Source organism: Mustela nigripes, chromosome 10 (assembly GCF_022355385.1).
Source record: "Mustela nigripes isolate SB6536 chromosome 10, MUSNIG.SB6536, whole genome shotgun sequence".
In the NCBI taxonomy this organism is placed as follows: Eukaryota; Metazoa; Chordata; class Mammalia; order Carnivora; family Mustelidae; genus Mustela; species Mustela nigripes.
In genome coordinates, this window is record NC_081566.1 from 42,446,266 (window position 1) to 42,458,522 (window position 12,257).

The following is a 12,257-nucleotide window of genomic DNA, read 5'->3' on the forward strand; positions in this document are numbered from 1 at the left end:
CTGGATAATGGAATGGTGGGTAACTCTTTTTCTTAAATGTAGTTTTAAATGTAATTTCATTTTTTTAAAAAAGTAGTTTTAATATTCAAACTATTTCCCTCTCAAGAAATTCAAATAACCAGGGGAGAATGGAGGATAAGGGGCGGGCGGGCGTGCATCTGTGTGTGTGTGTGTGTGTGTGTGTGTGTGTGTGTGTGTGTCTGTGTGTATATAAAGCTCCAGGTCAAGGACCAGTTAACTATTCTTCTTCCTACCTCTGCCCACTTCCAAAGCCTGAACACTGCCTGGTTTTTAAATTATATGATACAGTAACAGTCTCCTTAAAAACTATGCAGTGGAGCCAACTTAGACAGAAACATCGTTTTATGCAGATGATGTGAAGAGATGTGTGCTCTTGCCTCCTAGAGCCCCCCACTGCAACTGTCATAAGCCTCGAGCTAGTCCACAGAGAATGAGACCCTGCCCCAGGGGGAGCCGTGCAGATGAAACATACTGATCTCGCGGATGGTACTGGACTTTCAGGATGGGTGAGGGGAACCGAAACCTCTGGTCGCAGTCGCCAGAAAGAACGTCCCACTGCGACACTATGTTGTCCGTGGAAGCGCTCACGAGCTTATGGCCGTCTCGACTCCAGCTAGGAGAAAAAGGGGGTAGTTAGCACACATCGTAAGTTCAGGTACACTGTACCAACTCTTAAGGATAAAAATACACGTGTCACATCCTGCCCTAGCTGTAGGAGCCAACAGTAATTCTTTCTTTTTATATTTACTCAAATCCACAAACTTTCCCAACAAAACAATGACTAATGTCTTCATGACATTTTTGTATGGAGTAACAAATGCTTGTTAACAGTTCAAGACAACAGTAACAAGTGGCTCCAGGAAATAAAAGACTCAAACTTTTAAGAGTCTACAGTCTGCTTGCCCTTAAATGCTGAGGTAACAAGTATTTCAGGGGTCGGGGGTGAGGGAGCACCTGAGCTTTCTGAAGCTGTCCCAGAAACGGCACCACCACAGCGTACACAAAACAACAGAAGGAAGTATCTGTTACTTAAAATAACTAAGAAAGGATTTAATTCCTCCTGCTAAGTATAGCTAAACACCCTGAACATTATACATAAAACAAACACAAAAAGACTGGGGGCGCCTGGGTGGCTCAGTCGGTTAAATATCTGCCTTCAGTTCAGGGTGCTGGGATCGAGCTCTCCGTCAGGCTCTCTCCCTCTGTCGCTGCTCCTGCTTGTGCTCTCTCAAATAAACAAAATCTTTATTAAAAAAAAAAAAAAAAAAAAAAAAAAAGACCCTGAAGGGCAGAGGAAAGACTGACTGGCTAGAGACTACAGGATATGAGGAATGACACATTAGAAAGTTCCTTGGACTCTCTCTCTACCTGCCTCTCTGCCCTCTCTGCCCACTTGTGATCTCTCTCTCTTGGTCAAATAAATAAAATCTTTAAAAAAAAAAAAAAAAGTTCCTTGGATTCTCTTTTTTGCCTTACATATATCCCAGACTGAGTGATGGAGAAACCAACAGCCCAACCATACCAACAGGCTCACACAAATAAGGCCTCAAGGAGAGCCTGCTTTCATTAACCAAAGGACCAGCAAAGGACGGCACAGAGAGACACAAAACTTCTAGGAGATAATGACTCGACTCCAGCAACCACTGTGCAAAAAACTGCAGCCCCACTTCCATCCCAGTCAACAGAATCTAAACAGAATCTAGACCTCCACTCTTTCCTAGTCATAGCAAGGCACCCTTCTCCACTAACTGCACTGGTCCCAGAGAAACCTCAGCAGGCAGCCAGATTTCCATACCCACCAGCCTAGAACGAGGGGTCCCACAGCAGTGGAGGCCACTGGAGAACAGGAAGAAGGTACTCCTATTCCTCCCAGCCAGCATGGTTCAGACCAGGAGGCCAGGGGGGAACCTCCACTTCCATCCCCACCTAGCACAGTGAAGCCAAAAAGCTTGGACATCTAACCCACCTAGCAATTAACAAGACATCACCCTTTCTTCTCTGCTGGTACAGTGTCAAAGGAGGCCAGTTAAAACACAAGATTTAAGTACGCCCTACAGTCTTACAACACAATACCCAAAACGCCCAAGCTTCAATTGAAAAGGACTATTAATCCAAGAACAACAACAAAAATCTCAACCTGAATGAGATAAGACAATCAACAGATACTAACAGTGACATAATACAGATGTTAGAATTATCTGACAAGGATTTTAATGCAGCCATCATAAATGTGTTTCAGTAAGTAATTACGAACATGCTTGAAATAAATGAAAACAAAACAAAGTATCAGCAAAGAAATAAAAGATGTAGGGAAGACCTGAATTTTAGAAATGAAACACAAACTGAAATAAGTAATCCTATAGATGGGTTCAGGAGCCAATGGAGAAGGAAAGAATCCGTGAACTGGAAAAGAGAGTCAATCTGAGTAAGAGAAAAAACAGACCAAAAAAAAAAAAGAGCAGAACCTCAGGGACTTGTGGGACTGTAATAAAAGATCTACGATCCACGTCACCAGAGTCCTAGAAGAGAAGAAAGAATGCGGCTTTCAGGTACTGAAGGAATAAGGCCTGAAATTTTCCCAAATCTGGCAAAAGACAGAAAACCTACAGATTCAAGAAGCTGAGCAAACTTCCAACAGGGTGAGTCCAAGATACAGAGACAAACCTCTGAAGCCTAAAAACAAAGAAAGAGGAAGGACATGTTGCCTATGGAAGCAAGTCACGTGCAGATTTCCCACCAGAAAGCATGGAAGGAAGGGGTGCCCTCTTCCCGTGCTGAGAGAAAAAGAGCTGCCAACCCAAATTCTATTGTCAGCAAAAATATCCTGCAGGAGCAAAAAGGAAAGTCAAGACCTTTGGCCAGATCTACCCTAAAAGGATGAGTCAAGGAAGTTTTCTAAATGGAAAGGAAATGATAAAAGAAGGAATCTTAGAACATGAGGGAAAAAGACTATGAAAAGACTAAAAATATAGGTAAATAAGATCAATTTTTTTCGTTCTAGTTTTGACATATGAACCAAAAATTGTAACACTGTCTTATGTGGGTCTCAACATATACAGAGGAAATATTTACAAAGGAGGGTAAACAGAAATAGAAATTTTACCATTTTACCATTTCTACACTTCACTTGAACTGGTAAAATGTCAACACCAGTAGGCTGTAATAAGTTAGGTGTACACAATGTGGTATCTAGTAACCACTGAAAAGTTACACAAGTACCCTCAAAAATATTATACAGTTCCCTCTTATTCATGGGGGATTCTAAGACCCCCCAATGGACGCCTGAGGCCACCAACAGTAACAAACACCACATAGACTGTGTTTTCAGGTAAGTAACATACCTATGAGAAAGTTTCATTTATAAGTTTGGCACAATAAGACAATCAAAGTTGTCTGTGGTCTCTCTCCCTCAAATTCTCTTCCTGTGCACCCTCCTGTGTGGTGTGGGATAACGGAGTGCCCATGTGAGGACATGTAGCACAGGGAACGACACAGGCACCGTGATGCAGCCTTAGGCCACTACTGCCCTTCTGACATGTCAGAATCATCAGTTGCCTAACTGTGGCTGATCACAGGTAACTGAAACCACGGAAAGGGAAACCACAGATAAGGGGGACTGCTGCAGATAAAATGGAATTCTGAAAAATGTTCAAGAAACCCAAAGGAAGGCAGGGGAAAAGTGAGAAACAGAAGGGACAAAATAAATAAATTTTTATAAAAATGAAAAAGAAAAAGAAACATAAGGGACAGAGAAACCCAAAACCAGTATTTATTTACCCCAATTTTACAATGAAGAGGAGTTGCGGCCGAGGAACTCGGCTGTCAGTGTATCTCCGTGGTTAAGGATGCAGGCTCAAGAGTTAGGCTTATGCTGAAACCTGGACATTACCACCTTGTAGCTATGCGATCCTGGGCAAGTTATAGACCGTTCTGAGCTTTCATTTCCTCGCCTATAACACGGGAGCAATAATATTACCTACCCAGCAGAAGACTGTTGACAGAGTTAAGATCAGTATATATAAAATTTCTATCCCAATACCTGGCACATAATGACGATTCAAAAAACATGAACAATTATTTGTATCAGAGACAAGATGAACGTTTGCCTAGACCTGGGACTCAAGGGCCAGAGAAAGGCAGGGGTAAAATAAGGAAGTGACTATAAAGGGATCAAGTTCAAGTCTGCATACCAAAGGACTCTGGTGCCTCTCTCCCACCAGCTCTAGAACACCTGCAGTCATGCTTAATTCTCAGAAAGGCAAACAGAAAGAAGATCCTTCTAGAGAATGCGAACCTAAAAAAAAAAAAAAGAGGCCTGAAGATGCCCTTCTTTTTTTTTTTAAGAGTATTTGTCAGAGAGAGAGAGAAAGCGCAAGCGAGCACTGGAGCGCACACACAAGCAGGGGGATGGGCAGGCAGAGGAGGAAGCGGACTCCCTGCTGAGTTGCAAGCTGGAGCTGGGACTCTATCCCAGGACCCTGGGATCACGACCTGAGCCAAAGGCAGATGTTTAACAGACTGAGCCACCCAGATGTCCCTGAAGATGCCCTTCTCTTAGGATTCACAACAAGAAAGCCAGTGACACACCCATTTCAGTGAATGATAGGAGGGTAAGACAGTGGGCTAAAACTTGCAGGCAGTATAGCAGGATGTCCATGGATAATTTCTGAAATCAACAAACCAAGAAAAAGTAACATAATATCTAGAAATATGAAGATAAATACCAGAAAAAAAACATCAAAAAACGAAAGCACACAGGGAACCAGACCATACTGGGACTGAGGAGAAAAAAGGGACAGCTTTCCTTGCTTCTTGTAAGTCTTACAGTATAACCTGACTACAGGACAGAACGTTAGTTATCACTCCATTTTCTTAAAAGATTTTATTTATTTAGGGGTACCTGGGTGGCTTAGTCATTACGTGTCTACCTTCGGCTCAAGTCGCAATGCTGGGATCCTGGGATAGAGCCCCACATCGGGCTCCCTGCTCAGTGGGAAGCCTGCTTCTCCCTCTCCCACTCCCCCTGCTTGTGTCCCCTCTCTGCTCTATCATAAATAAATTCCTTAAAAAAATTTTTGAGAACAAGGAAGAAAGTGAGAGAGAGAGAGAGAACATGAGCAAGGGGGAGGGGCATAGGAAGAGTGGGAGAGGGAGATGCAGACATCCTGCCAAACAGGGAGCCCAGTGTGGTGCTCCATCCCAGGGTACTGGGACTGTGACCCAAGCTGAAGGCAGACGCGCAACCAACTTAGCCACCCAGGCCCCCCATTTTTTCTTTAAATCCTTTTGTATTATAATACCCTTTTCTCTTTTTCCCACCGTAAGCCTGTATTTCTGTTAAAATAGAAAGGACTCTAATTTTGAAAATGAAATTATAAACAAGTGAAAACTAAGAGGGGCTCTCCCACTGAAAAACATAATAATAATATAGCCAACAATTCCAAACTCTATAAGCAGGTACAAAATTAGAAGCCTGGGGAAAAACACAAACACAAAACACAGAAGCTAGGAGTATGGAGTAAAATGGCATTCAAGGTTCATGAATCACAGCACTTACCGTCTCGCAGTAAAGATACTCACAGGACAAATATTTGCAATAAAATAATAGGAGACACACAGCCATGATCTCAAACTTAAACCACTTCCCCCTAAATTCTACATTAGTATCTTCCTCTAAGCCAGAAGTCTGAGGATCATCCTAACTTTGCCACTTGGCTCAGACTCATCTGACTACGACCAGGACTCGAACTTCTGTCCTCTCCTCTATCAGTACCGCTCAGTCATAGTCGTGGGGCTGCTGAGCTCATCATCTCTAGCCGAGATCTCTGTGCTTCCCTTATCTTCATTCTCTGTCTCCTTCAATCTCTTTAACATTTTTTCTTAAATAAAAAGCTCATCATACCACTTTTCTTCCCTATGATGTCTTAATGGATTCATAGTTACCTACAAGATGAAGTTCAAATTCATACTATGGTACACAACATCCTCCATGAGGATCTCCGCTTACTGGCTCTTGCCCCCATCACATCTCCCACGCCACAATCCAGCTATCTTGAAGCACCTGCAGTTCCCCATTTCTCGTGCTTGTTTGAAGCTAATGGACCTTTGCCTGGGCAACGTCCTTTGCTTGGAATACAACTGGCAAACACCTATAACTTACAAGTTTGAGGTTAGATATTATCTTGCCTAGAAGCCTTTCCTGACTACTGTTCTCCTCCAGGACATGGGTCATCTCCTCCTTTGCACCTTCACCTCCACTGAACCCCAAACACATTTCTTACACAGGAACCATGAAGCTTCAGGACCTGTACCTGCTGCATAATTCATGCTCAGTGTTGTCGAATGAATGAATATGTAAGTGAAAAAGTTTATGCACAAAGACATTTACTAAAAACATGTAGCAGAGAAACTATAAAAAAAAGTTAAATAAATTATAATTTATCCATGAGAAGATATATAACTGTAAAAAAAAAAAGTTTGTAGAGGCTATGAAAGTAGGAAACTGTCTGGTGTTACAGAGGAAAAAAAGCAAAATATAAAATAGAACATAGCACAATTATAAATTCTGCTCTTTTTAAAAAGATCTTATTTTATTATTTATTTGAGAGAGAGAGAGAGAGATCACAAGTAGGCAGAGTGGCAGGCAGAGAGAGAGGGGGAAGCAGACTCCCCGCAGAGCAGAGAGCCCAATACAGGGCTCGACCCCAGGACCCTGAGATCACGACCCGAACCGAAGGCAGAGGCTTTAACCCACTGAGCCACCCAGGTGCCCCTAAATTCTGCTCTTTAAAAGCCATATATAAAAACGGACTAAAATCTTTATGGTAGTAATTACTTGGGTGGTGGGACTACGGGAAATACTAGTACTTCTTTTTCCTTTGCCGTATTTTCCATAGTGTTCTAAATGATAATATATTATTTTATAATAAAAATAAATGCATTATTTTAATAGGTAGGAGTGGCTAATACTCTCATTTTGCATATTACAGACAAGTTTTGGCCAAATCTGGTTCATTAGCAGCCAATCCTAGACTGGGATTCAGGCCTCCTCCCAATCCAGTGCTTTACAATACAGCTGCCATTTCCATTTACACAAAAGAAAATGGGTTACAGCTCCATAAATCTAGACCTGATTATGGGGTGCCTGGATGACTCAGTTGGTTGGACATCTTACCTTTTTTTTTTTTTTAAGGTTTTATTTATTTATTTGAAAGAGAGACCGTGAGAGAGAGCATGAGAGGGGATAAGGTCAGAGGGAGAAGCAGACTCCCCATGGAACTAGGAGCTTCATGTAGGACTCCATCCCGGGATTCCGGGATCACAATCTGAGCCAAAGGTAGTTGCTTAACCAGCTGAGCCACCCAGGCGCCCAACATCTTACTTCTGATTTCAGCCCAGGTCCTGATCTCGAGGTCGTGAGACTGAGCCGCACATGGACTCCTGTTCAGTGTGGAGTCCGCCTGTCCTTCTCCCTCCCCTTCTACTCTACCCCCAGCGTACTTGCACACACTTGCTCACTCTTTAAAAAAAATAATAAAATCTTAAAAAAAAAAAAAATCTAGATCTGATAAGATGCCTTTTTTGGTCCAAGCTCATTTAGAAGAAGAGCTGCCCTAAAACAAAACTTTCCGAAGCAAACACAGTAGTCACCAAGAGTAAGAAAGAGATCAATGGGAGTTGATCTGGAGTTGATCACTGGAGTTGATCACTGGAGTTTAGCTCAATCTATTTGATAGATTATCTCAACTATGATTCAGTGAAGGAACAGACATGCATGTGAGCACTAAGACTGCTGGAATTCAAGAACTTGGACAAAGCTGAAGCAGATGACTTCTGCACTTCCCTCCTAATCAAGATTGTCCATTCTAAATGAAAGGCCAATATCACATATGCTACTACAGCTGCAATCTGTAAATATCTCATTTCAGCACTGAAATATTCTCAGATAGAACCCGACGCAGATCCATAAGTACACTCAATTTCTCCCTGACAACAGTGCTCCAAGGATGGAGCACCTGGGTGGCTCAGTGGTTTAGGCCTCTGCCTTCGGCTCAGGTTATGATCTCAGAGTCCCGGATTGAGCCCCGCATCAGGCTCTCTGCTCTGCGGGGAGCCTGCTTCCCCTTCTCTCTGCCTGCCTCTCAGCCTACTTGTGGTCTCTCTCTCTCTCTGTGTCAAATAAATAAATAAATAAAAATCTTTAAAAAAAAAAAAAAGGTGCTCCAAGGACAGCATTTTTTCAAGATCTACAGATGCTATGAGAAATTATACTAATGGCTGAACACTTAAAACTCTAAGCATTAAAATATCTAGTACAATTAGATTGGCAATTTCACAGTCACCACTCATCCCCCTAATTCAACTCAGATTCAACATATTAGTGTTACAATTTCTTACCATAAAGAACAAACGGGATGGATGTGTGCGCTAATTATTTTAGCAATGCCTCTTGTCAAGAAATCCCAGATGACAATTCGGCCATCGTTACAGCCAACCGCAAGCAGTGTGCCCCACCTGTTAAAGGTGCAAGTCAGGGCCATGCTGATACAATCCAAGGTTCCATCGGCTTCCTAAAAATTAAAACAAATACAAGAATATAGACAATGCCATCCAGGTACCCAAATTATTTCTTAAAGACTCTCTATCACCTATATGACAGTTCTCTTTAAATTATGATGTATGCCAAAAGAAACTATGTGTCTTCTTGTACCTATTAGACTAGCCAAAACAAGGAAGTAAGTGATAAACACATGTGATAAATCCCATTCATTACCAGTATGACTTTGAACCCACCGAGCAGGGCAATTAGGCAAAATATAACAAGATTCACTGAAAAGAGTCATCCTACTGACCCTATAATCAGTTCTTGGGATTTAGTCCAAGAAAAACAGTTTAGAACAACCTGTATGTGCAGTATTAGGAAAGTCAAATACATTATTTTGTGTTCGTAACAAGCCATTTAAAATAACCATAATGACTACACTGAAACACATTTCAAGTATTACAAAATATTCTTACATTTTAAAAAGTAAAGTAGAACATACATATTACTACTATGCAAAAACACTGATTGATTGAAACTAGAAAAGCACTAAGGAAAAAAACCCTACATACAGGTGATAGTACTGACTGTGAAAAATTCTTCAAAGAATGGTTTTTAATTTACTGGGAAATGAACTGTGTAAAATTAAAACATTATGGTGAGATTTCCCACCAATATTGCCTATATATTTCCTCTATTCTCAAAATTAAACACTGAGTTCCTTATCATAGCAAGAGGTATCATCATACTTAAAGCTTCTACTGTCAAAGAAAAGTGGTGGGGAGGATCAAATAACATTTTCCACTCAAACACAAAAGATAGCAAGTTATCATACTCCTAAATTCACAATAAGATTATACTCTTTAAAAAAAAGACTATACTCTTACCTCCGGATAATTCTGCCCAAAGGACTCTGCAACAAAGCAAAGAAAGAGTTCATGGAGCATTTGCAACAAAGCAAGAATCCTCCAGCTCACAAACTGGCGGACACAATGGTTTGCGAAGTGTGGATGGGAACTGCCTCTGGCTCAGGGACTCCAGAGGGTCACACCTGTTTTCATTATCATACCAAGATCGCTTCTGCCTCTTTACTCTCCTGTGTCCCACTCCTGAGGCCACAGCACCAGTGATATAACAGAGTGCATGCAAAAGTAGATGCAAGAATTCTACCAACCTCTACTTAGGCAAGCAGTGAGAGCAACTTGTAACTGTAAAGCAATGCTCTTCTCACTAATTTTGTTTTACAAAAGTTATTTTTAATAAAAATGTTATTTATGTAAACAGGTAATGGAGTTATGTTGGCTATTTTGAATTACAAACTTTTAAATATCCAATCTGTTAAACTATCTGAAGTCGGATGAGCTCTCTAGAACCTTCATTCACAGCAGCCAACCAGAAGTGGCCCTTTACCTTCCTAACAATGACATTTATGTTGTCACATAATCTGGTAGTTGATTAAAGATGCAATTCTCTACTCTCTATATTAATTTCTTAAGCAAATGACATTTGGCGGCTAACACCCCTAGCCATGTTTTTCCTGTCTGAAATGCAGTGTTCACACAAGTCGCAAACATCTCGAACAGCAGATGACGGCAGGATGATACCGCCTGCTTCTCCGAAGTGTCCGGGTCAGCATGTACTTTTAACATTACCTAAGTATGTTATTACAGTGGTTTTTAAACTATACTGAGAACTACAGATCCATGAAAGCTGTTTCACACATAAGGCATCCAAATCAGATTTCATCTAAAAAAAGTCGTCTACTCTTTAAAAAAAAGTCTGAAACCCAGTTTTATTAGACTGTCCTTTATAAAAGTGTAATTAAAAACGAAAGAGCAGGAGCTCCTGGCTGGCTCAGTAGAAGAGCATGCAACTCCTGATCTTGGGATCAGGAGTTTGAGCCCCAGGTTGGATTGTAGGGATTACTTAAACCAAAACCAAAACAAACAAAACAAAACAAAACAAAAGGAAGAGGAAGAGAGGAGGGAGAGGAGGGAAAGAGGAGGAAAGAAAAGTAAAACTACAGTAAAAACATGAAAACCACTAAAAAACAAAAAACAAACAGCCCTACAATAAAGAACACTAAAAGATGGAACTAAACGCAATGTCCCCAAAAGGTAATTACCTTGATGTATTTAATGTGAACCAGATTTAAGGTGGCTGACTGCATTCACTTATGAAAGAATGAACTGAAATCCTGAAACCAGTAGAGAGGTTTTATTTTTTTAAAGATTTTATTTACTCATTTCAGAAGGAAAGAGCGTGCGAGTTAGGGGTGGGGGGGAGAGAGAAGCAGGCCTCCAACCAAGCAGGGAGTCCCAGGTTCACGACCAGGGCAGAAGGCAGATGTCCAACCGACTGAGCCACCCAGGCACCCAGATCGAAAGGTTTTTGAAGAAATTTTCCTAAGTTACTGAAGTAATACATCCAATACAGAAATGTATAATCAACAAATGATCGTTTCCTCCCTGCAACCCACTCACCAAGGCAAAAGCTTCCATATATTTCCATATGCTTATATAAGTAAATCTAGAAGCATATATTTGTATGAGCATTCATGTGTATAGTCCTGTTTTTTAAATAAAACACTACATCTATAATATGACTTGTTTCCTTAGCAATTTAGCTCAGAAATCTTTCCAAATCAGTAAGACAGATCCTTACATTCACGTGGTTGAGGGAAAAACAAACAAACAAAAAGCATTTATCCAAAAATTAAAAACAAAACAAACAACAAACCACAACCTGAAAAGACAAAGTACTGGGGAAGAAGCGGAGTACTTTTCTTCTGTAAGGTGTTTAAGGAGCACAAAGAAAAAGTGACAACATGTGAGAAAGACCAGGCTCATCGGGGGCGGTTCTGTTGGAGGACCAGAATCAAAACTGCGGTCAAGCAGGACTACAGGAAGCAAGGCCCTTTCCTCAGAGAATGCTCAAGGTCACCTTTATACTCTTCATCTTGCCACCATCTACCATTTTATGGGACAATTATATTTCTTAGGTTTTTAAATCCATACTGGGGGAATAAAGGATGCCCAAAGACGTGGCTGCCGAGGAGAAATAAAACCCTTGTCAGAGATTTAACTTCATAATACACTTGATACAAAAAACATGAGTGGCTTCTACAGCAAAACACGCATATCCAAAACTGACTACAGAAGAAAAGTCCTTGACTGGCTCAATGAGTAAAATACACAATGAAAGGCTGTTAAAGACACAGCATCAAAAGGGAGGAGGGGGGCAGACCCATAAGGATTTTGTGAGCAGTTTCTCCTAGTCTCAAGCAGCAGAAAATTACTGTATTATTCAAGCTATTCTGAGCGGGAAAAAAATACTAGTTTTTTTTTTGTTTTTTTTTTTTTTTTTTATAAAGCCAACATAACTGACACCAAACCCTCAGAGACAATACAAAAAAGAAAAACAAGAATTTTCTCAACACAAATGGGACACAATATTTCACCTTCACACTCAGCAGACTTGCAAAGTAACCTCTAACAGTATATACAATTATAACCAAATTCAAACCACAAAGCTTCTGGAGCGTTTGCTATTTGACCATGTAAGAAGACATTGCGACAGAGCAAGAGAAACAAGGATGAGGGTCTAGGGTACTCCAAACAGTCTACCAGCAAGATGCACTCTAATGTACATCCTGAGTCAAGAATGTTTGCACAACAGCCACACTATCCTATCT

The 12,257-nt window shown here is 40.9% G+C and overlaps 1 protein-coding gene across 2 annotated transcripts in view; it reads right to left on the reverse strand.

Moving 5' to 3' along the window:
• RBBP5 (RB binding protein 5, histone lysine methyltransferase complex subunit) overlaps nt 1–12,257 on the reverse strand; it is a 37,871-nt gene that overhangs the window by 15,804 nt on the left and 9,810 nt on the right. For both annotated transcript variants that reach the window (XM_059413225.1, XM_059413226.1), the window contains exons 2-4: nt 9,451–9,476; nt 8,419–8,591; nt 494–634 (exon numbers count right to left, since the gene is read on the reverse strand). In XM_059413225.1, coding sequence (XP_059269208.1) covers nt 494–634; nt 8,419–8,591; nt 9,451–9,476 — 340 coding nt within the window. The remainder of the gene's footprint in view (nt 1–493; nt 635–8,418; nt 8,592–9,450; nt 9,477–12,257) is intronic.